This window comes from Orcinus orca, chromosome 11 (assembly GCF_937001465.1).
Source record: "Orcinus orca chromosome 11, mOrcOrc1.1, whole genome shotgun sequence".
Lineage (NCBI taxonomy): Eukaryota > Metazoa > Chordata > Mammalia > Artiodactyla > Delphinidae > Orcinus > Orcinus orca.
In genome coordinates, this window is record NC_064569.1 from 6,000,126 (window position 1) to 6,020,844 (window position 20,719).

Genomic DNA, 20,719 nt, shown 5'->3' on the forward strand with positions numbered 1-20,719 from the left:
TCAAAAGTTACCCATGGCTCAAAGGTCCGTATTATCCTGAGGCCTCACAATGTTATCACATTCCTCATTCTTTCTGATCTTCTAAGTAAGATGGTAAGTTGGCCAAAAAGCTTAAAGGGTACTACTGTATTTTCCCAGGCGGAAGTCAAAGAACCTGAGAATCGGCCTTCAGCGTTCTCCTCTCCTGGGAAGCAGAGTCCAGTCCCTTGTTAGGAGCTAGTAAACCATCAGCAACTACCGTGGAACCAACAGCCCAGAAAGACAGCCAAACGCCACGCTGAGTTCCCTGCATCCCAAAGGCAGAGGAAATAGGCTCGGAGGAGGGAACCCAGGTTCTAGACCCAGTTCTAACAGTGTCTCAGTATGCAGCTCTGGAGAAGACACCCCTCCTGTCTGTGCACCTCGGTAACTGGAGATGGTAATTCCTGACATATCTACCTTCCCGGGGAGTCATGAAGCTAACACTGGATAACTTACGATGATATTTAGATGCAGCCGTGGGAGCTGGCTGCTCTCAATCTGTGCTCCCCTTGCCCTCTGTACACTTCTAATAGCATACCTGCCAGATGACCTCATAATTATCTGTTTACGTGTCTGTCCACCTGGCTAAACTAAGAGCCCTGCAAGAACAGAAAGCAGGTCAAATTCATCCTGCCATCTCTCAGTTTCTAGAACACCATTTGACACACAGCAGGTGCTCAATAAATGTTTTCTGAATGTCAAAAAAGAAAGAAATTTTTGAAAACTACTCAACAACAAAATCCTTAAGAGGTTTGACTTTGTGACATCAGAAAATAAACAAACAGATCCTCGAAGGGAAAAAAAACTGCTGTCTTAAAGCAGAGGGTCTCTAATGGCTTTTCAACAATCTGGAGGCTGTCCCTCAAAACAAACTTTAGTTTTTAAGGACTTCCCAGTTTACAAAACAAACTAACAGTTTCCCATTTAATCTTTACAAAAACTCTCCAAGACACGTAATTCTTACCTAAAAGGGACAACTGGGTTGGAGAGAAGTTAAGTCATTTGTCCACAAACACACATCACAGGGAACTCACCAGCTACTGCTATGACACTAGCCGGCTGAGCACGTTTAATTAATTCACTAAAGCAACTCGACTGAGTAGAACGTGCAGGGCAGCCAGCCAAGTGCACTGGGGGATAAAAGATGATCCAGACATATCTCAAGGACCGTCTCGGGGGTCTAAGCCACGGACACAGATAATCACCAAGAAAGACATCAAACTTGATGGGAGTTCCGAGGAGAGGGCATAAAGGGAGAACCTGGGGGACAGGGGTATTCGGTCTGGGGGTGGGCCCAGGTGAGACGTGGGGAAGGACATCCCAGCAAAGGGAACAGCAGGAATGAAACCAGAGAGGGCAGCAGTCACATTAACAGGAAGAAAGGCAGGAGAGATGGACAGGGTGAGAGAGGAATGAGATGGAAATGGGCACAGCCAGACGTTGATTTCAAGGTTCTGGGAATATCTCAGTGGAGGTATCCAGCTGGTCGCTGGAAAGGCTGGTGTGCCATGGGGGAGAGCAGTGGGAAACAGAAATTCACAGCTGCGCGTCTTCTGTGCAAAGTGAGAGTCAGGAGGCCAAGGGAACGTGGAGAAGACAACCTTGAAAATGGGGGAGGAGGAAGAGAAAGCAAAGCAAGTGTGGTCCAGGAAGGAGAAGCAGGATCCTCCCTGGGTACAGTGACAGGGTCTGGAAGGACACAGGAAGACGAAGACGGAGGAAAAAGCCGTGCAACGCGGGCAGTACGCAGTCACCTGTGACACCCGAGGGAGCAGTCCAACCAAAGAGGGTGTGAGTGAATAAAAGGCAGATTACTGGAACCGAGGAGTGAACTGGACTCGAAGTGAGGGTAAATTCCAGAACTTTGATAGAGGCCATGGGAAAATACAAACTACATCCTCAGACCTCTTGACGCCTCTGGTGGTCCTCGGTTACAAGTGCTCAAAGTGAGGGCTTCGGTCCACCCCGTGGGACTGAGGGGCCAGTGCATCGCCTCGCTCAGTCTCGTCTCATCAGCTCCCGACAAACGCCCCCATACAGAAGGTTCAATTTTTTAACACGAGTGGTATTTAAAATGTTGTCGTGCCATGAGTACGTCAAAGCAGAGTCACATACAGTCGCCCCCGAGAGGTCCCGCGCTGTTCTAATGATACCGTCACTACACTGCACCTGCTCTGACTCCCTCTTCAACCCCTTCCCTCAGTCCTCAGGCAGCATACGGACCCCACGTAAACTCTCCCACGTTAGCTATTATCGCTGCCATCGTGGTTACTGCTCCTCAGCTTGACGGCCTACTTTATTCCCTAGACTTGCCTCTAAATGACTCTTTTCAACGAAAAGCTGCCTCAAAAGCCCAAGGTTTGTCAGCCCAGGGTATGTTCTGAGTGAAGAGTGACAGCAGCCCCTTTGGAAAGAGCATTCCACCTGCAGGGGGACCGTGTGGACGGGACACCGCGCGTGGACCTAAGCTCAGCGTGTCACCCCGCCTGTGTCCCCTCCACCACCCGTCAGCATCCGGACCGCCTGCCTTATACTGCAAGCTCCCAAACACTGAGGGTCCTGCTTCAAACACAAACACGCCCAGGTTCAAAAACCAAACCACAAGGCAAACAGGTTTAGCCAGACAGGTTTAGTGGCGACAAGGATGCTGCACTCAGAAGAGGTACCGTCAGACTGATTCACCCTCTGGGAGTCAGCTTCTCTGACATCAAGTGAGGGGTTTGGACTAAAAGGCCTCTAAGATGCCTTTCTTCTTAAGAACAGACGCATTAAAAGCTGCCATGGGGCTTCCCTGGTGGCACAGTGGTTGAGAGTCCGCCTGCCGATGCAGGGGACACGGGTTTGTGCCCCGGTCTGGGAGGATCCCACATGCCGCGGAGCGGCTGGGCCCGTGAGCCATGGCCGCTGAGCCTGCGCGTCCGGAGCCTGTGCTCCGCAACGGGAGAGGCCACAACAGTGAGAGGCCCACGTACCGAAAAAAAAAAAAAAAAAAAGCTGCCATGATTTGGGTGGTTATTAAAACCTTATGGAGACTGTGAAGGGAGAGGAGCTCAATTTTCGGGATCAAGTGAAAGGTGTCAGCAAGGATCCAAGGAAAGGAGAGGGAGGACAGAGACCCGGGGTGAAGGTCAGGGGGCAGGCAGGGCGTCCCCTCCATGCGGGCGTCTGTCTTGTTCTCAGTCTCCCTGGCCCCCAGCCCCTGTCAGCACGGCCCCCGGGGGGAGGGTCCTCACCCATCATGTTGTTGGCTCGAGAGCAGGCGGTGCGCTTCAGGATCTCGTGTACCTAAAACAGATGACAGTTCAGCCATGAGCATCTGGGCCACACGGTGCGTCCCCAGCCCGGGGGAGCGGGGATGGGCAGGCATGTGCCAAGCTCACGGACATTCCAACAAAGCATCTAACCCCTCATGCACACACACCCCGTTTGCCACCCGCCCCCCGCAAAATAAAGAAAAGCCTGTAAATTGACTGCAGTTACAGGAGGGGAGGGGAGCCCAGACTCACATCCCCCTGGAGGGCCCAGGAGGAAGCCGGGAGGGAAGGCGAGGGGGAGCGTGCCCGCCCCACCAGCCCCAACAGTGCCCTGCCGCTGAGGGGTCCTGAGCGAGCTCCCTGCAGGTCCTGAGGGCCCGCGGGCCCCCCTGCAATGGAGCTGTCTCTCAGAGCTGCTTTGGGGACCCATGAAAGCGCTTTGGCAACTAGAAAAGGGCCACCTACATCTTGGTCCTTGGTGCTATCGCTTCTCTGCTTTTCCCCCAAGTCCTTATCACGCCTCCCCAGTCAGAGCAGGTCCCACCCATCCTCAAGACTCCAGGTGTCACAGCGCATCCTGGGCACACGGCAGGCTGCTGCTCGGTGACCGCTGCACCATCAACAGGTCAACAGCCCCGACTGCAGGGACCCTGTCGCTCACTCGGGAGGGCGGGGTGCCGAGAGCACCCCAGCCAAGGAAGCAGGGACCCAGGGCAGAGTAAACCTGCAGGCCAACTAGTGCCCTCCAAGGGGTCGCAAGCCTGCTCCCGGCTCCAGGAAGGAAGTTGGCGTTGGGACAGACAGCTGGGCTGCCTAGACGCCCACAGGAAAGGGGGCACTGGGAGATGCAGGTGAGGTCCTCAGACCAAAGCCCAGGGCGGAGCAGACCCCAGGACAAAACCCAAGGCCCTTTTCTCCCCCCGTCACAATGTGCGGTGGACTGGGAAAAGGGCAGGAGGGGAAGGAAGAAGCTTCCAGAATGAGAAAAGATGTGTTACTCCGTCATCATTCACACTCCCACGTTCCAGCCACAGACCTACAGGGAGTGGTAAATAAATAACTTCCAGGAGAACGGGGCCCGAGAATGTTTAATTCACTTCTAATGCGGTGCAGTATCCAACTGCAATAATACTTAGGAACAGCATTTATGTGGCAGCCTATTATTCTACAAGCGCTTTGCAATTATCGGGTAATTTCCACAGTGCCCTGTAACGTCCCCCCCAGTCGTGGGACCCAAGCTGTGGGGAGACTTACAGCTTGTAACAGCATCAACTAAAACAATGGGAAGCTTATGCTTTTTTCTGTAGGAAGATAAAAGAAATCATATGCCCGTGTTAAATCTTCCTAGAACACTAGGCCAAGGGACCTGAGGTGTTTTCTTGCCCATCCTACAAGCAAAGTCAGGGCCGTGTTTTCAGCGTGACTTGGAAATGTTCTGTATCTTCCTCCAATCACCTGCCCCTTCTCACCCTCCTCATCACCCTGCTGACTTGGAAGTCCTCTAGGTCTCTAACGCTTATTCCTCCTCCTGTTGAAACTTAAGTTCTTTCCTAGGGATCAATGGAAGCACACTGCCATGTTTCCACTGTGGCCTAAGTGACCAGCGTTCCTTGGGCCCCTTTTTCTCTCCCCTCTTCTGTCCATAGGCTGGATGCCCTCCAGGGGTGGAGGGGATAAATGGATCAGTGAACAGAGATGCCCTACAGCTCAGACTGGGGCCGCAGGGCCCAGGCCCTATGCAGATTTTCAGTGGAATCAACCATCCTGCAAAATCCAGAACCTTGACTGCAAAAGGCAAGAAGACAGTAGAAGAATGGCTACAGTCACAAATGCTGGCTTCCTATCGAACGGGCTGGCAATTTTGTCCTTGGACAAACTGCCCAGCTCCAGCATTCCCCGTGACAGCAACGCGCAGGACTTCTTTGGGAATGAAAGAAAGAAACTCAGCAGCCCAGCAATGAGCCCTCATTTGGACACAAAACGATCTGCCTGAATTTTTTTTCAATTCATTGCATCTCAGAGCCTCAGTTTCCTCAACTGTCAAGCAAGGGGGTCACCTGACTAGCTGAAAGTCCCCCCCAACCCAGCTCTGACATTCCCTGCTTTTGTGATTCCAAGAAGGGCCTGGGTGGAGAACCATAAAGAGGAGACCCCCGTCTCAAGCCAAGAGTGAGAAGAGTTGTTGGCTATTTCGATACTGGGATTGGGAAGCTCCTGGACGCTCCTTCCAGTTGCTAGGCAACTCCAAGCAAAGGATGATGGGAGGTAGCAGGGAGGGCAAGAGATGCCCTGCTAAAGGGGATCCAGGCTTCCTCCCCCCCTCCCGAGCCCACCACACCTGGTTGAGCACCTGGTTAGCCGGTTTACTTACAATGCGGCTACGGGTAGCACTATCAAAGAAGGTGTCCTCGTCCTGAATGTTGTACCTGGCGACACCAAGAAAGCAGGTCAATTCATTCCATTATCCTTGTCCTGGGACTACTGTCACCCCAGACCCAGAGCAAACCTCTAGAAAGCAACATAGCAAGATGTGTAAGCCACACACACATTCACAACATTTACACTCTTGCTGACCCAGTAATTCTGAAAACTTATCATAGAAATGTATCACTGGGAAAATTAATTCAGCGGAAAAAAAAGGTCCGTAAATGAAAATGTTCATTACAAACTTACTTATAACAAAGACTATGGAGCTAAGACACAATTCCAAAACCTAAAGGATAGATTATCATATAGCCATTGAAAATTATAATTATGAAAACTTTAGAAATACTGTAGAAAAAGTTAGACTATCATAGAAAAACATTATACTATGATGAGTTTTAAAAATGAAAGTATATAAAAAGGATTCCTGTGTGTGGACAAAGACAGTAAAAACACAACAACGGGGAACTCCCTGGCGGTCCAGTGGTTGGACTCAGCACTGCCACTGCCGAGGGCCCAGGTTCAATCCCTGGTCAGGGAACTAAGCTCCTGCAAGCCGCACGGCGTGGCTGGAAAAAAAAAAAACAGAAAAACAAAACTCAACGACAGAAAAGAGTACAGTTTCAGGATGTTGGGCTTATAACTTTTTCAAATTTTCATTTAATGTTGTCACTGTTGTCATAGCAATTAGATACCAAACTCCCAATTATGCAAGACCTGTGTCTGTTGTAAACTTCAAATGTTGACCTTTCACTCAAAACAAAACCTGTGTGGAATAAAGACGCAGACGCAGAGAATGGACTTGAGGACACGGGGAGGGGCAGGGGAAGCTGGGACGAAGTGAGAGAGTGGCATGGACATATATACACTACCAAATGTAAGGTAGATAGCTAGTGGGAAGCAGCTGCATAGCACAGGGAGATCAGCTCGGTGCTCTGTGACCACCTAGAGGGGTGGGACAGGGAGGGTGGGAGGGAGGGAGACGCAAGAGGGAAGAGATATGGGAACATATGTATAACTGATTCACTTTGTTACACAGCAGAAACTAACACACCATTGTAAAGCAATTATACTCCAATAAAGATGTTAAAAAAAAAACACCTGTGTGACTGTCCTTAGGGCACTGTGCTGGAGGGCACACAGACACCTGAACCATGCCCCCGGCCCCCGGGAGCCCAGCCACTGGGGATGGGGGCGGGGGGTGTTTCCAAGCAATTGATGCAGAGGAGAACGGGGACACATGCAGACCACTGCTATGAAAACTCAGAGGATGGACAGCATATTCTGGCCGGGGGTGAAGAACTGGCCTGGGGATCACAGGGGCTGAGTGAATGGAGCCGTGTGGGAGGTGGCTGGTCAGATGCCAGCGCCGGTGTGGAGACAGGGCCCAAGGAAGGGGGGATGTAGAGGATGCTCAGAGTGCAAAAACAGCAGCCGGCCGGGAGGTCAACGTGCCAATCCCAGTCCAGCCACTTAAGCTTTCATGACCTTGGACAGATCCTGGGCCTTGGTTTCCTCTCCATAACAGAGGGATAGTTATATCTGGACGGCCGCTTCACAATGGGAGTGTGACACTGTGATTTATAATAAATATATATTTTGGTCTTTATCCCCTGTGCTCACAGCTTCCCAAGCCCTAGGAATTTTCTGAGCCATAAGAGCATCTTTTGTTATAGTATTTGGTCTCCTGTCCTCAGTTCCTGAAATTGCTTCAGAGCCATGAAGGTGACAGGAGTGTCATGTTATTCATAACAAGCCCCTTTCAACCACCAGTGAGTTTATGTTAATGAGGTGACTTTTGGAAAGCCGCTAAGGATAGGGCTGGTTGCCAGGGAAACCACCAGGAGTTAGGGTTGGAACTTTCAGTCCTACCCACTGATTTCCGGGGAGCAGAGCGGGACTGGAGGTTGGATCAGTCACCAATGGCCAATGATTTGATCAATCACGCCTATGGAATGAAACCTCCATAAAAATCCAAAAGGATGCAGTCTGAACAGCTTCTGGGTTGGTGAATCAAAACGCTTTCACGCTGAGCCCGAAACTCACGAGGACAGAAGCTCCGTTGTTTGGGACCTCGCCTTATGTGTCTCTTCACCTGGCTGTTGACCTGTATCCTTTAACATCCTTTATAATAAACCGGTAATCCAGCGAGTAAACTGGTTTCCTGAGTTCTGTGAGCCACTCTAGCAAATTAGTCGAACGCAAGGAGGGGGTCGTGAGAACCTCTGACTTGTAGCCAGTCGGTCAGAAGCACAGGTCGCAACCTGGACTTGCTTAGGCATCTGAAGTGCGGGGCAGTCTTGTGACACTGAGCCCTCAGCCTGAGCAACCTGATGCTATTTCCAGGTAAACAGTGTCAGAACTGAGTTGAATTGTAGGGCACCCAGCTGGTGTCGGAGAATTTCTTGGTGGTGCGGGAAAACCCACACACACATTGGAACTGGTGACCAGAATTGGTACCAGAATCGTTAAGGGGTAAAAACTCAATGAGGGAGCATATGCATGTGTACAGAATTGTTATCTAACACGGCAAAGATGGGCAGAGATGGTACCCAATGAATGGCAGAAACACAGCCCATCGATACCACCTCCTCCAAAAGCACAGATCCTGTATCTTTTCTTCCTTTCCAAGCCCATTCCTTTCCCTCTCTCACTCGATTCTCTTACCATTCTTGATAGTTTCTTATTTTATCATTAGCTCCTAAAACTGAATTAGTGCTTGGCTTCTGCATCTCCCACTTCCCAACCACGACTCCCCCTTCCAAAGGCTTCCCAAAAGGCCATCTCTGAGAAGAAAACCTATTCCCTCCCCTCCTCTGGGTCAGTGAGGGCACGAGCTGGCAGCTGAGAAGACAGACATCCAGAAGCTTCACCCACCGTCTCTCTGCATTATCACAATATCTTGAAACCCTGTTAGACTGGGAACACAGCAGAGTGGTTTCCCTGCAGAAGGTAAACAGGTATCGGACCACTTTGCTCACAGAGTCCCGAAGTTTCTGGCTGTCTGCTCCCTGATTCTCCATCCATCACGCAAAGTGACTGAAATGGCAGGTTTTCCCAGAAGCCACGGGATGAACATTCAGGAGCTATCTGCGATCATCTCGCTCAGGGACAGGGATTGGGAAGGCAGACACACGGAGTATTCCACCCTGAGAGCAGGCTTCCTCCCCCATCTCCCAGGCACCCGGGCACTCGGCTCATGAGCTGAGGCCCCAAGTGGTGCTTGATGTCCCTTCCCATCCCCCACGCGGCCCCACCTCCAGAGTTCCAATACTCACAGGTACATTTTCTCCCTGGAGAACGGGTAGGAGAGGTTTTTCATCCTGTCGTTACTGTGCTCGGGCACTCGGGGCTTCAGGGGTGCGCTCAGCTTCTGCAGGATCTCGTTGAACATCTTCGCGATGCTGCCTTCTGACTTGATCACGTACCTCTATGACGGCAAAGCCACAAGTGTGAGGAGGAGGCCTCGTCCAACGCTCAGAGGAGACGGACCCACAGCCAGAGCTGCAGGGGGCTCAGATTCCCCCCGTAGGGGACACTCTGGGGAGAGGACGAGACTGGGGAAGCCAGCAGGAGGGTCCTGCCCTTCCTCCCCTGCTTTCACGAGGTGGTGAACCCCCTCAACTGTTTGTGCGAATGGAGGTGACCAGTGCAGGGAAGGAGGAGCACGGTGACGAGTGCAGACTTTCTATACATCTTTGTTATACCATCACAGAAGACCTACTGTGTGACCGTCACCATACTAAGGGCTTTACTCAAATGAGCTCCAATGCACACTGCACCCAGCCAGCTAGATAATATTACGCTCCTGTTATGATGAGGAAATTAAGGCTCAAAAAGGTGAGATGAGTCAACAAAGGTCACACAGATAGTAACTGGGCGACTGCTTGGATCTAACTCGTGTCAACCCAATCCCAAGTCTGTACTCTCCAACCACACCACGCCCCTATGTGACGATCCAGCATCACTTCTCTTGTGCTCTTCTTAGGAGACGTCTGATAAATGAGTCTGCTGTCAAAGTACTAAGCACCTAGCGAGTACCTGCCTCGAGTAAAGCGCTGCGTCAGTACCAAGATCATCACTGGTATTTATAGTACCTATGGTTTTTCATAACGTACAGAGTCGTCTGCGTACACTATAGCTTCTGGTCTTCCTAATTTACGGATGCTGTCATTGAGACACAGAGGTTGTACTTGTCATAGCAAAGCTCTGGTGGATTAACAATGGCCACAGATTTTTCCTCCACACAAGTTCTCCATTCAAGAGGTGGCATCTCTGTTTCCACCCCCTTAAGTCTGGATGGGCTCTGGGGCTGCCTGCCCAGTGCAGCAAAAGGGACACTATGCCAGTTCCACCCTTTAAGAAGATGGGCAGCTTCTGCCTTGGTCTGCCTTGGTCTCTTGAAGCTCTGAGCCGCCTGCAGGAAGTCCGAGGAGACGTGCGGAGAGGACTCAGACAGGGAAAGGACGAGGTTGAGCCCAACCTTCTGCCCACCCTGCCAAGCATCAGGCGTGTGAGGGAGGCTTTCCTGGACATTGCTGTCCAGCTCAACCCCAAGCCGAATACCACCACATGACCCCCGTCAACACCACGTGGAGAAGAATCACCCCGTCTAGCTCTGCTCAAGATACTGAGCAAAAATTCATAGGACAGAATAAAATGGCTGTGTCTTACTGAGTAAGCTGGGGCTAATTTGTCCTGCTGCAGTAGATGACCAGATAAGAGTCACAGCCAGACCCTCCGACTGGAAAGCCGGCTGTGTTCTCTATCAAGATATCCTTAAGATGCTTAAATCTAGAGCGGCTGTAAAACATGTACAAAACACTTGTAATATTGATGGAGAAAAATGCCACAAAAGACACGCAAAATGCTTTGAGGGCTCAGAGAAAGGAGACAGCACGTCCAGCTGAAGAATCAGAAAAGTGCTTCCTGAGGAGAGCAGCATTTCTGTTGGGACTTGAACAGAAAGGGAACCTTCTTTTGTTTTTCTGTTCTTTAATAAAATCATGATAATCAGTGGGAAGGGGGAGAACCTCCCCAATCTAACAACTGAAACACAAGCCCAGTTTATTTATTTCTTCTGATACACTTCTCTGTGCGTTTTGACTTAATTTCAATCACAAAATTAACACAGTTCTAGTAAACAAAGAAACTAAAACCAGGGACTTCCCTGGCGATCCAGTGGTTAAGTCTCCACGCTTCCACTGCAGGGGGGCACGGGTTCAATCCCTGGCCAGGGAACTAAGATCCCACATGCCATGCGATGTGGCCAAAAAAAAAAGAGACCAAAACCAAAAAGTATATTAACTAACATTAACAGCTTCCTTTCACTTCCAATCCCATCCCATCCTCCACTGCAGAGGAAATCTCCATTCACAATTTGGAGTATGTTTTATACTGACTCTCTCCATACGTATTATATGTAACTGAATCCCTTTCCAAACACACCTGTGATCATACTTCACAGGTACGATGGTATAATTCTACAATTTGCTTTTCTCGTTTAGCGATATATCCCGAGTACGTGTCTTTCCAAGTCAGTCCACGTAGAACTACCTTCATGAAGGCACCATATGACACAGTGGGTACGAGTTCTAATTTGTTTAGTCACTTCCCTAGTGATGGGCATTTATTTTAGCCTCTACATGTGTTTTATCTTCTTTGATCATACTTCTCTTAACCTCACCTTATACATACTTTTAATGAATCAGGCTCGAACAGGTATCAGCAAAGACATTCCAAGCCAACCAAAAAAGTTAAAAAGTTCAAGCTGGATTTAAGAAGGGTTCACAGCCTGGTTCTTTGGTGCTCGGGTTCTGATGGGGGAATGGTGACGGTTCACGGCAGAAAGGCACACGGAGACCAGTGCATGGAGATCCCACTGCACGAGGCGACGGGAAGTCAGCGAAGGGTGTGAACAAGAACAACATCAGAGCTGTGAATCAAGAAATTCATCAGGTGGGTTCTGCACAAAGAAGGAGCCAGCCTTCTGAACCGAGGGGACCGTTTACTTCTGGGAGCACAGACCATTTCTAAGCATCTCCTATGCACCTGGCTTGATGTACATCAGCACTGATCTTAAAGACGTGCCTCTAAAAACCGAGAGGGGTTGGGCTTCCCTGGTGGCGCAGTGGCTGAGAGTCCGCCTGCCGATGCAGGGGACACGGGTTCGTGCCCCACTCTGGGAAGATCCCACATGCCGCGGAGCGGCTGGGCCCGTGAGCCACGGCCGCTGAGCCTGCGCGTCCGGAGCCTGTGCTCCGCAACGGGAGAGGCCACAACAGTGAGAGGCCCGTGTACCGCAAAAAAAAAAAAACGAGAGGGGTTAAGAATCTCAGTCGAGATCACACAGAGAGTGTCCACCAGATAATAAGTGCTGGAGCCTCGGAACCTCGTGGCAGAGCCTGCGACCTTGGCGGCTTCACTCTACTCTTCCTCTGCCGCGACGTGAGTGAACATCGGGGGAAAACAGTGTGCACCTTACTCTACTGCCCCTACTGTTATAAAGCTCTGACCCTCCTGCCATCGGTCACCTAGATGCAAAGAGCTCACCTCTGGGGCATCGTTGGGCCTGGAGGGACAGGGGCAGAAAGATGACCCGTTCACCGTATCCCAACACATCTCACGGGTCATTTAGGGCAGGTTCCAACCGGGCACGTGTCCTGCAGCGTGTTCACCATACCCGTAACCATGCGTCTTTAAAGGGCACGTGCGTGGCAATTCCAGTTTCAGAGCAGGAGGGAAGCTGACTGGCTCTGCATCCTAGATGCCTTGGAACGACAGACTTGGACCGACCGAGGGTGTTTCTCCTCTGTCCACTTTCCCCATGTCCACCTCTGGTTTCCTAGTCTAAGGAGGCTTCAACTACAGCAATAAGTGGCTTCCCACCTCTCTTGCTTAGGGCTGCCAGATTTAACAAATAGAAATGCAAGAAGTCCGGTTAAATGTGCATTGGAGGTAAACAATAAATTTTAACTTTTAATGAAACAATTTTTTCATTAAAAAAGACAACCGGAGGGCATCCTCACATAAAAAAAATTATACTAGAGCCACAATAATTTTTTTGTCTAAGTATGTCCGCTGCAGTATTTAGGACATACTTATGTTGATACTAAACAAAGTATTCATTGTTTATTTGAACTTTGGGTTTAACTAGGCACGCTGTATTTTATCTGGCAACCCCACTTTTGTCCACCTCTAATTCGATCTCCACGTTGGAGCCAGAGTGATGTTTCTGAAGCAAAACTCTGATCATGTCACCTCCCTGCGGAAAAGGCTTCAACCATCACCCATTGCTCTTATGATAAAAACCAAAATTCTCCACGCAGCCTGGGGGGTCCCGTAGAAGTCTCCACCTTCTCCTTGCCCCGCGGTCCCCTGCTCACTGCACCCAGCCACCAGCCTCGGGCAGCATTTTTAGTACTCTACACCCTTCGCCTTCTCCCTCCCGCTCACCAACCTGTGTTCACACTTGAGTTCTCACTCAATCGTCACTTCCTGGGGGAAGTCTTCCCTGGCTTCCAGACAAGGTCAGGCCCCATCTTCACAGCATTTCGAGGCCCCAATTCCTCGCCTTCACAGCACTTATCGTAGTTGCGATTTTACATTTATTTGAATAACTATTTGATTCATGTCCAGCCTCCCCACCAAACAGTCTCCACGAAGGCAGGACACCGTCCAACCATCCCCTATGGTTAAACGAACGAACGAATGATAAGTCTCTGGGGACCCAGCACGGATGACAGCAGTTGCTGCCGCTGCAGGAGCCCAGGCCAGGGACAGAACAGTCGTCAGGTAACAGGCCCTGGTAGAGGGAAACCAGGATGGAGAAGAAAGCCACAGCCCAAAGCCACCGGCCGGCCGAAAGGTCTCCGGGCCTGTCGGCACCAGCTGCAAGGGCGCACGGGGTTGCCCAGTGCCGGCAGAGGCCAGGAGGGCCTGTATTCCATCCATGCGGATTAACGACCAGCACCTGCCCCAGGGCCTTGTCCTGGAAGACGGTCAGCTGAGCGCCTCCGAGCTGGTCTTGAACCTCCTCCTAGCAGTGGGTCTGGCAGAACTCCCTAGAGAAGCGAGCTAAGGGGAGTGGGGCCTGTGGCATGTTTCTGGAGGGACCAGGGATGGGACCAGGATAAATCCTGACTATTCCCTGATGGGGGGAGGGGTGCTCCAAAGCCCTACAAACAGCATCATTTACCTCCAGGAACAATGTAAACGGTGCAAAAGGCCAGAGTCCCAGCAGAACCGTCAAGGCGACCTCCACCCCACAGCCCTGACGGAGGCCCTACACACACACCCGGGCAGACACAACGGCCCACGCCCACAGTCAAACATGGCGGGCGGCCCCAGGCACGCTACCGTGGACGCTAAGCTTGGAGGACAGAGGACCTGCCTCCTGCCTCTGTGCCTTTGCACGTGTCGTACCTATTCCTGGAACTTCTCCCCTCCCTCTCCACCTGAACTACCCTCCTTCTCCTCCACTGGGCTCAAGTACCAGCTTTCCCAGGAAACCCTCCTTAGCCACTCTCCTGCTGCCATCCTTCCTTAGCAGCCTGTGAACGAATACCTGTGTCATAACGTTTGCCACACTCATCTCTAACTTGTGGTTCACGCGTCTGTCTCCCCAACAGACGGTGGGCATCTGGGGAGCAGGGAGCATGCCCTGTGCACACGAGAGGAGCACACTAATGTCTACGGAGCAAATGACCTGGGTCCTGGTCCTTGCTGACGCTAACGAGCTGTATGACTCTGGGCAAGTGGCTCTCCCTCTCAGATTCTTCATCTCTAAAGAGAGAATTGGGGAACTTCCACTTCCCACAAGGACGGAGTAACAGGGACCAGATTTATCCTACCTGAACCAACCAAAACACCGAGAGAAAAAAAAAAAAACATGAAATAATGGTTGCTCTGGTCGGAATGTTTGCGTCCCCGCAAAATTCATATCCTGAATCCTGATGCCCAGCGTGATGGCTATTGCACAGTGGGGCCTTTGGGAGAGGTGATCAGGTCATGAGGGTGGTGCCCCTGTGAATGCGATTGGTGCCATTATAAAAGAGACTCCAGAGAGCTCCCAGCCCCTTCCGCCATGTGAGGACACAGCGAGAAAGTGCCGCTATGAACCAGGAAGGGGGCTCTCGCCCAACCAGGCTGGTACCCTGGTCTCAGACTTCCAGCCTCCAGAAGAACTGTGGAAGTTCTGTCGTGTACACGCCTCCTGAGTCTGTGGTTTTGTTAGCGCAGCCCGAACAGACTAAGAAAGCAGTTTTCAAGATACTGGACATTGATTAAGCAGTAACGAGTTCCTGAGAGACAGGAAATGAAAATGGTGACTCCTGGGATCGCTCCAGCTCACTGCCTAGAGAGAGGTCCAGGGCTGAGGGGCAGGAAGGGGAAGCAGGTGGAGGCCCACACACACCCCGGGCCGAGCAGCCTTAGCTGTAGGTCTGGGGAGACCAGGGCAACCAGAGCTCCCAGGACAGCGCAGCCAAGGGGAGAGAGCTTCGCGAAGAACCCTGCAGGCAGTCCTCTTGGGGCACTGGGCGGCGGGGTGCAAGGAAGCTGCCGGACGCTGGAGAAAACCCATCTGCAAGGGTTGGGAACGGCCCCTGTCCCCACCGGCCAGGACGGAAAGCTCACCATTCGAGGGGCGCTGGGTAGAGTCCTGGGGTCCGCTCACCAGGGGGGATAATTAGCCCGAGGCTGAGCCCCGCTCCAGACCCACGTCACAAATCACAAAAGACAGAACCTGACCAAACGGCTTTGAAAGTACCGTCCAAGTGCGACCTTCTTTGGCTTTAGACATTTAATGAAAAAGACACATTAATTCTCAGCACAGACACGTCCGGGCACCTCCTGGGTGCCAGGCGCTGAGCCTGGGGGGTGACTGGTTGATTGTACCAGAAGCTGAAGCAGCATGGCGACGAGGATGCCCCCTCCACACGCAGGACGCTCACCCTGGAATCCCACAGGCCCACCCAGCAGCATCGGCCTCGCTACGTTACAGACAGGGAAACGGAGACTCAGAGGGGCGGGGAGCTGCCAGCGTCGGGTGAAACCAGGCCTCAGAACCCAGGTTTCCTGACTCCCCTATCCAGCCTCTCTGCTTAAACCTCGGATCCTTGGAAGGGCTGCGTGGTCCCCGAGAAGGCGGAAGGCCGGAGCTCCCTCTCAGCCCCCGCCAAGCTCGGCAGCCTGGCTCTTCCCCCGTGTTCCGCAGGGTCCACAAAAGGCGCCCCGACACTCTTCAGTATTGTTAATACAATCAGCAGAAGCATCGTTATTACTGTTATTCTTGGACAGTGGAGAACAAGGAACATCCTCAGAAATGGCAAGACACATGTTCGCCAGCTGTTCCCCATTACGCCCTCCCCGGGTACACGATACGCCTTTCATGTGCTTAAAATCATAAATAATTTTTAAAGTATGTTGCTCTTATTCTTTATTCCAGGGCTCAAATGTGGTTCTCATAAAAGTCTGCTTTGGCTTCACTGTCACAAGCTAAGAGGTTTACCGAAAGGCCTTCTTTTCTTCTTTCTTCCCCCGTCTCCCTCAGCCTCTCCCCTCCAGAGGGGCACGGCAGTGTGGTCTCAGGGCTAATTTGTTTCCTTCCTGCACTGGAATCATGTTCCTTCCCAGGATGCAAGGAACTGAGGCTGTAGTGATTGTCTATCGTGGACAGATACAGGCTGCTGTCCCCATTTTACAGGTAGAGAAACAGGCACAGAAAGTTTTACTAGCATACCCGAAGTCACGCAAACACTAGGAGATCCAATGACCCCCCCCCCGAGACATCAAGGGAAGGGAATAACCATATGCGATCTAAATAAAATAATCTTGATTATCCATGAGTCCCTCATCTGCAGTGATCTAAGAGGGCCTCTTTCTGCAACTCGTAGGAAAAGTCAGCAGGAAAAGCAGCACCAGGCCTAAAGGTGGAGAGCAAGCCAGCTGTGAGCACGTGTGTCCGCTTACACCCCACGGCCCAACAGACACGAATCCAGACTGTCTTCTCCTTTCAACGTTTCTGTGCGCTCCTCTGCACCTCTGGTCACTGGGTAACTGAGGGTTGACTGAGCTGAAGATGATCACCTGCTCACCTTTCATTTCAAAAGGCTCAGACACACAGGGAAGCCAAACTGTGGAAGGTGCCTCTGCAAGCTGGACCCGGGTGGGCGCCTCCGGACTAAAGAAGTTATGAGGAAGAGAAGCTAAAGGCGCAGCAGAAGAGGTCCGCTGTTCTCACGCCCCGTTGGCGCCTGACGGGACAGGCGGAGGGAGGGATGCGCGCAGACGTGCACGCACCGAACCCGGATCCGAGGAGCTCCGTGCACAAGCCCAGTTACCCACGCGAGCGAGCGTTAACCGCCCACCAATCCAAACGCAAGCAGCACCAGGAGCCACTAAGCTCAGCTGCAAACTGGAGCCCAAAGGAGCCTCTGCGGGCACACCAAGAACAGGAGCTCATCAGTCCCTCCATCCCCACCAGTGCCTACGGGTCCATTTCCCATCCACGGCCTCGCCGAATGCAGCCAGTGACATAGTCACAAAATGCATTCTCTGAGGTCTGACTCCGGATTCACTTACGGTTTTTAATTCTGTTTCAGTATGTCTTCTACACGTGAATGAATGTTTGCTGACTTTTAAAATGTGGGAGAACTCCCAACTACTTACATGGCTGACAAGCCCCCTCTGAGCCATGCCTCCTGCCTCCTTCCAGAGGCTCAGCGTCACCCCGCCCTACCCCCCACACCGCAGTCTCCACGCCGCACGCACTGGCCTCGCCTCCTCCCAGTTCCCCGCACAGGCCAGGGTTTTCTTACCTCGGGGCTGGAGGACATGCCCTTCCCTCACCCAGGAAGGTTCTCACCTGCCCCCCAACCTGGTAAACGCCTAGCCAGCCCTCTGGTCTCAGTTCAGATGGCCCCTTCTTGCACCCTGGCCCCCATCGAAACTGGTCTCCTCTGGTTGGCTCTTTGTCTGTCCTGCTCTTTTTCTTCTGTTGGTGCCTCCAAGCTCATCAACAGCTACTCGACTTCTGAATCCTCCCCACGCAGAAGCCACATGGGCCAGGACCAGCTGTAGTCACCACTGCATCACCTGCAGACTATCTCAGACATAGTGATACTCAATAACTATTCACTGGGTGGATGGATGGATGGATGGGTGGATGAAAAATGTGACCTTTCAAAGGGCTAGGACCCCTTATACACAGCCATTCCGGGTATAGTCAGACTCTTCCTAAATGCTTTGGGTAACTGAAGGGGCTACTGAGGACCCAGATCAGGGACGGCCGCTATGGCACGTGTACCATGGCGCTATCTCCCCCGACCTTACAGACAGCCCTGAGGCATCACTCTCCAGCAAGCCACCACCAATGAATCAGGCCTGGTACGTGCGACCCGTTCGTTCATTCATTAACAAATGCTGATTTAGTGCTTGCTCTGTACCAGGCCCCGTTCTAGGTGCTGCCGACAGGGTGAAGCCGCCCTGCCCTCCTGGAGCTTCCAGTGTAGTGCCGACAGGGACAATCAAACAAAGACCCAAACATGCTACTCAGTATCCAGCAGCGCTGAGTGTTAGAAAGAAAAGAACAAGAGGAGGAGGATGGAGAGAGACAGAGGTCCGCTTCACATAGGACGGTCAGGGATGTCTGTGCAGGCAGAGACCCCGTTGTGGTGGGAGAACGCGTCCTGCGCTATCTGGAGGTCCCCAGGCAGAGGGAGGGGCAAGCAAAAGGCGCTGAGAGGGAAACAGGCTTGGTATCTTGGAGGACCGGTGTGCCTGGGGCGGAGTGCCGAAGTGGGCAGTGCCGGGAAGTTCCTTTCTGTGTCAGAGGTGACAGACACGGCATCCGTTTAGAGGCCCTGCGGAGACACTGTCATTCCCGGCCCCTCTCTGACCAGTAGCCCTTTAATATCCATGGCAGGGATCACACGACACCCTCGGGTTCCGGCCTGTCCCCGCACAGGACAGCTCTAGTCCATGGTGGCACTCTGACTGTGCACCCTGTCCCCACTCTTGGGGCTCTGATCCACTGTAAGCTGGTAAACGCTTACCCACCACCTGAGTGTGGAGGGTCGAGTGGCTGATTCGGAACCTTCACTGATTTCCGTGGTGTAAATACGCCCACCGTGGCCAATTTCAATCATCAATGGTGCAAAGACCAGCCTGCAAAGTTTCTGAAAATGTGTCAGATCTCAAGAGCCGTTATGCACCAGCACATCACTGAGGCCAGTTCTTCCTGGGTAAGAAGAATTCTGCTGTGAGCTCCAGGTACCAGAAGCTGACTGCCTCCTCCTCCTGTCTCCCCCTCTCCTCCTGCAGGCCCCTCCCATCCACCCACAGAGGCAGCCACGACCAAGCCAGGCCCCCCACTCCCACATCTCCTACTGAAGAGCCCAGTTACTCAGCACAGTGCTGGCTTACCACTGCTGTCCTGGCGGGGCCAAGCCAGGCCCCCCACTCCCACATCTCCTACTGAAGAGCCCAGTTACTCAGCACAGTGCTGGCTTTACCACTGCTGTCCTGGCGGGGCCAAGCCAGGCCACCCACTCCCACATCTCCTACTGAAGAGCCCAGTTACTCAGCACAGTGCTGGCTCACCACTGCTGTCCTGGCGGGGCCAAGCCAGGCCCCCCACTCCCACATCTCCTACTGAAGAGCCCAGTTACTCAGCACAGTGCTGGCTTACCACTGCTGTCCTGGCGGGATTATTAGTAGCTCTCTCACCCTCAGAAGGGCCCAACATTGGATGACAAATTCTATCCACTGCCCTCTGCTCTCAGCGCCACCTGCACAGGGCCCAGGGTCCAGGTCCCAGCCAGCCCATCTGGCAGGAGCTGCCCCAGTTCAGCTGGACATGACTTGAGGCTTTCAAAAGGAAAAGCACCACTTCTCTTTCAATTTTTTTTCAACCACGAGCCTAAAAACAAGTTAATTTTAAAAATTCAAGTTCAGGGCTTGCCTGGTGGCGCAGTGGTTGAGGGTCCGCCTGCCGATGCAGGGGACACGGGTTTGTGCCCCGGTCCGGGAGGATCCCACGTGCCGCGGAGCAGCTGGGCCCGTGAGCCATGGCCGCTGAGCCTGCGCGTCCGGAGCCTGTGCTCCGCCACGGAAGAGGCCACAGCAGTGAGAGGCCCGCATACCACAAAAAAAAAAAAAAAAAAAAAAAATTCAAGTTCATTTCCCAGTACACGTTTTCCTATTTTTGGCATCACTGTAGGTGAGCCCTGAGTCAGGCCTGTCTGCTAACAGCCCGGGGCCTGCGGTCTTGCCAGGCCTGAGCGCATGTCCGCAAGTTGGCCGGGAGCCATCTCGGGTTCCGCAGGGAGACAACGGCATGGAAGTGGCACCGATTAATTTTTTTCTGAATTTTGAAGAGAAGAAGCATCACAGAAAACAAAAAAGTGTAAGTCAACGTGTTCTGCGCTCTTTCCAGCCTATCTAAATGGCAATCAAAGAGCGGGTACCAAAAAGCCCATAAAGATATCAAATGTAAACCCAAGCCTCTCGGCTCCATCGCTATTGAAAACAAATGCTCGGGACAGGCAGTGACAGCAAGGGGAGGTCCCACCCACAACTCACCAGTGTGAACAGCTACAGCTCTGGTTCCCTCCAGCCTAGGATTATTGCAGAGTACATTCTGCAGACCACTGGTTTCCCAAGATACTAAGAGGCATTCAGCAGGAAAAGGGCTGAACCATTTCCTTTACTGCAGGGCTTTTAGAACTTTTAATTGGTCAAATAAATTTTAATATTAGTGTTTCTACAGTTTGTTAGACCATGGAAATTTTTTTAAACAAAAGGCTATCATTCTACAGTAATACACTTTGAGACCATGCCACCTCCAGCCCAGGTATAGATTCTTCACTAAAGTGAGAGGGTAGGAGCATGGCTTTGGAGTCAGACAAAACGAGTTTCAGTCCTCGATCTACCTCCTTGAAGCTGTGTGACCTCAGATAAGTTTATTAAACTGTCTGAGCCTCAGTTTCCTCATCTATAAAATGGGGCTAAGGCTAGTA

General features: G+C 52.0%; 1 protein-coding gene and 1 non-coding gene across 4 annotated transcripts in view; one reads left to right on the plus strand and one right to left on the minus strand.

Moving 5' to 3' along the window:
* ANO2 (anoctamin 2) overlaps positions 1 to 20,719 on the minus strand; it is a 334,282-nt gene that overhangs the window by 231,831 nt on the left and 81,732 nt on the right. For all 3 annotated transcript variants that reach the window (XM_033404279.2, XM_033404277.1, XM_033404276.1), the window contains 3 exons: positions 8,978 to 9,129; positions 5,647 to 5,701; positions 3,255 to 3,306 (listed from right to left, as the gene is read on the minus strand). In XM_033404279.2, the coding sequence (XP_033260170.1) occupies positions 3,255 to 3,306; positions 5,647 to 5,701; positions 8,978 to 9,129 (259 nt within the window). The remainder of the gene's footprint in view (positions 1 to 3,254; positions 3,307 to 5,646; positions 5,702 to 8,977; positions 9,130 to 20,719) is intronic.
* TRNAG-GCC (transfer RNA glycine (anticodon GCC)) lies at positions 6,169 to 6,240 on the plus strand. The gene has a single exon. It is a non-coding gene; the product is annotated as a tRNA-Gly (tRNA).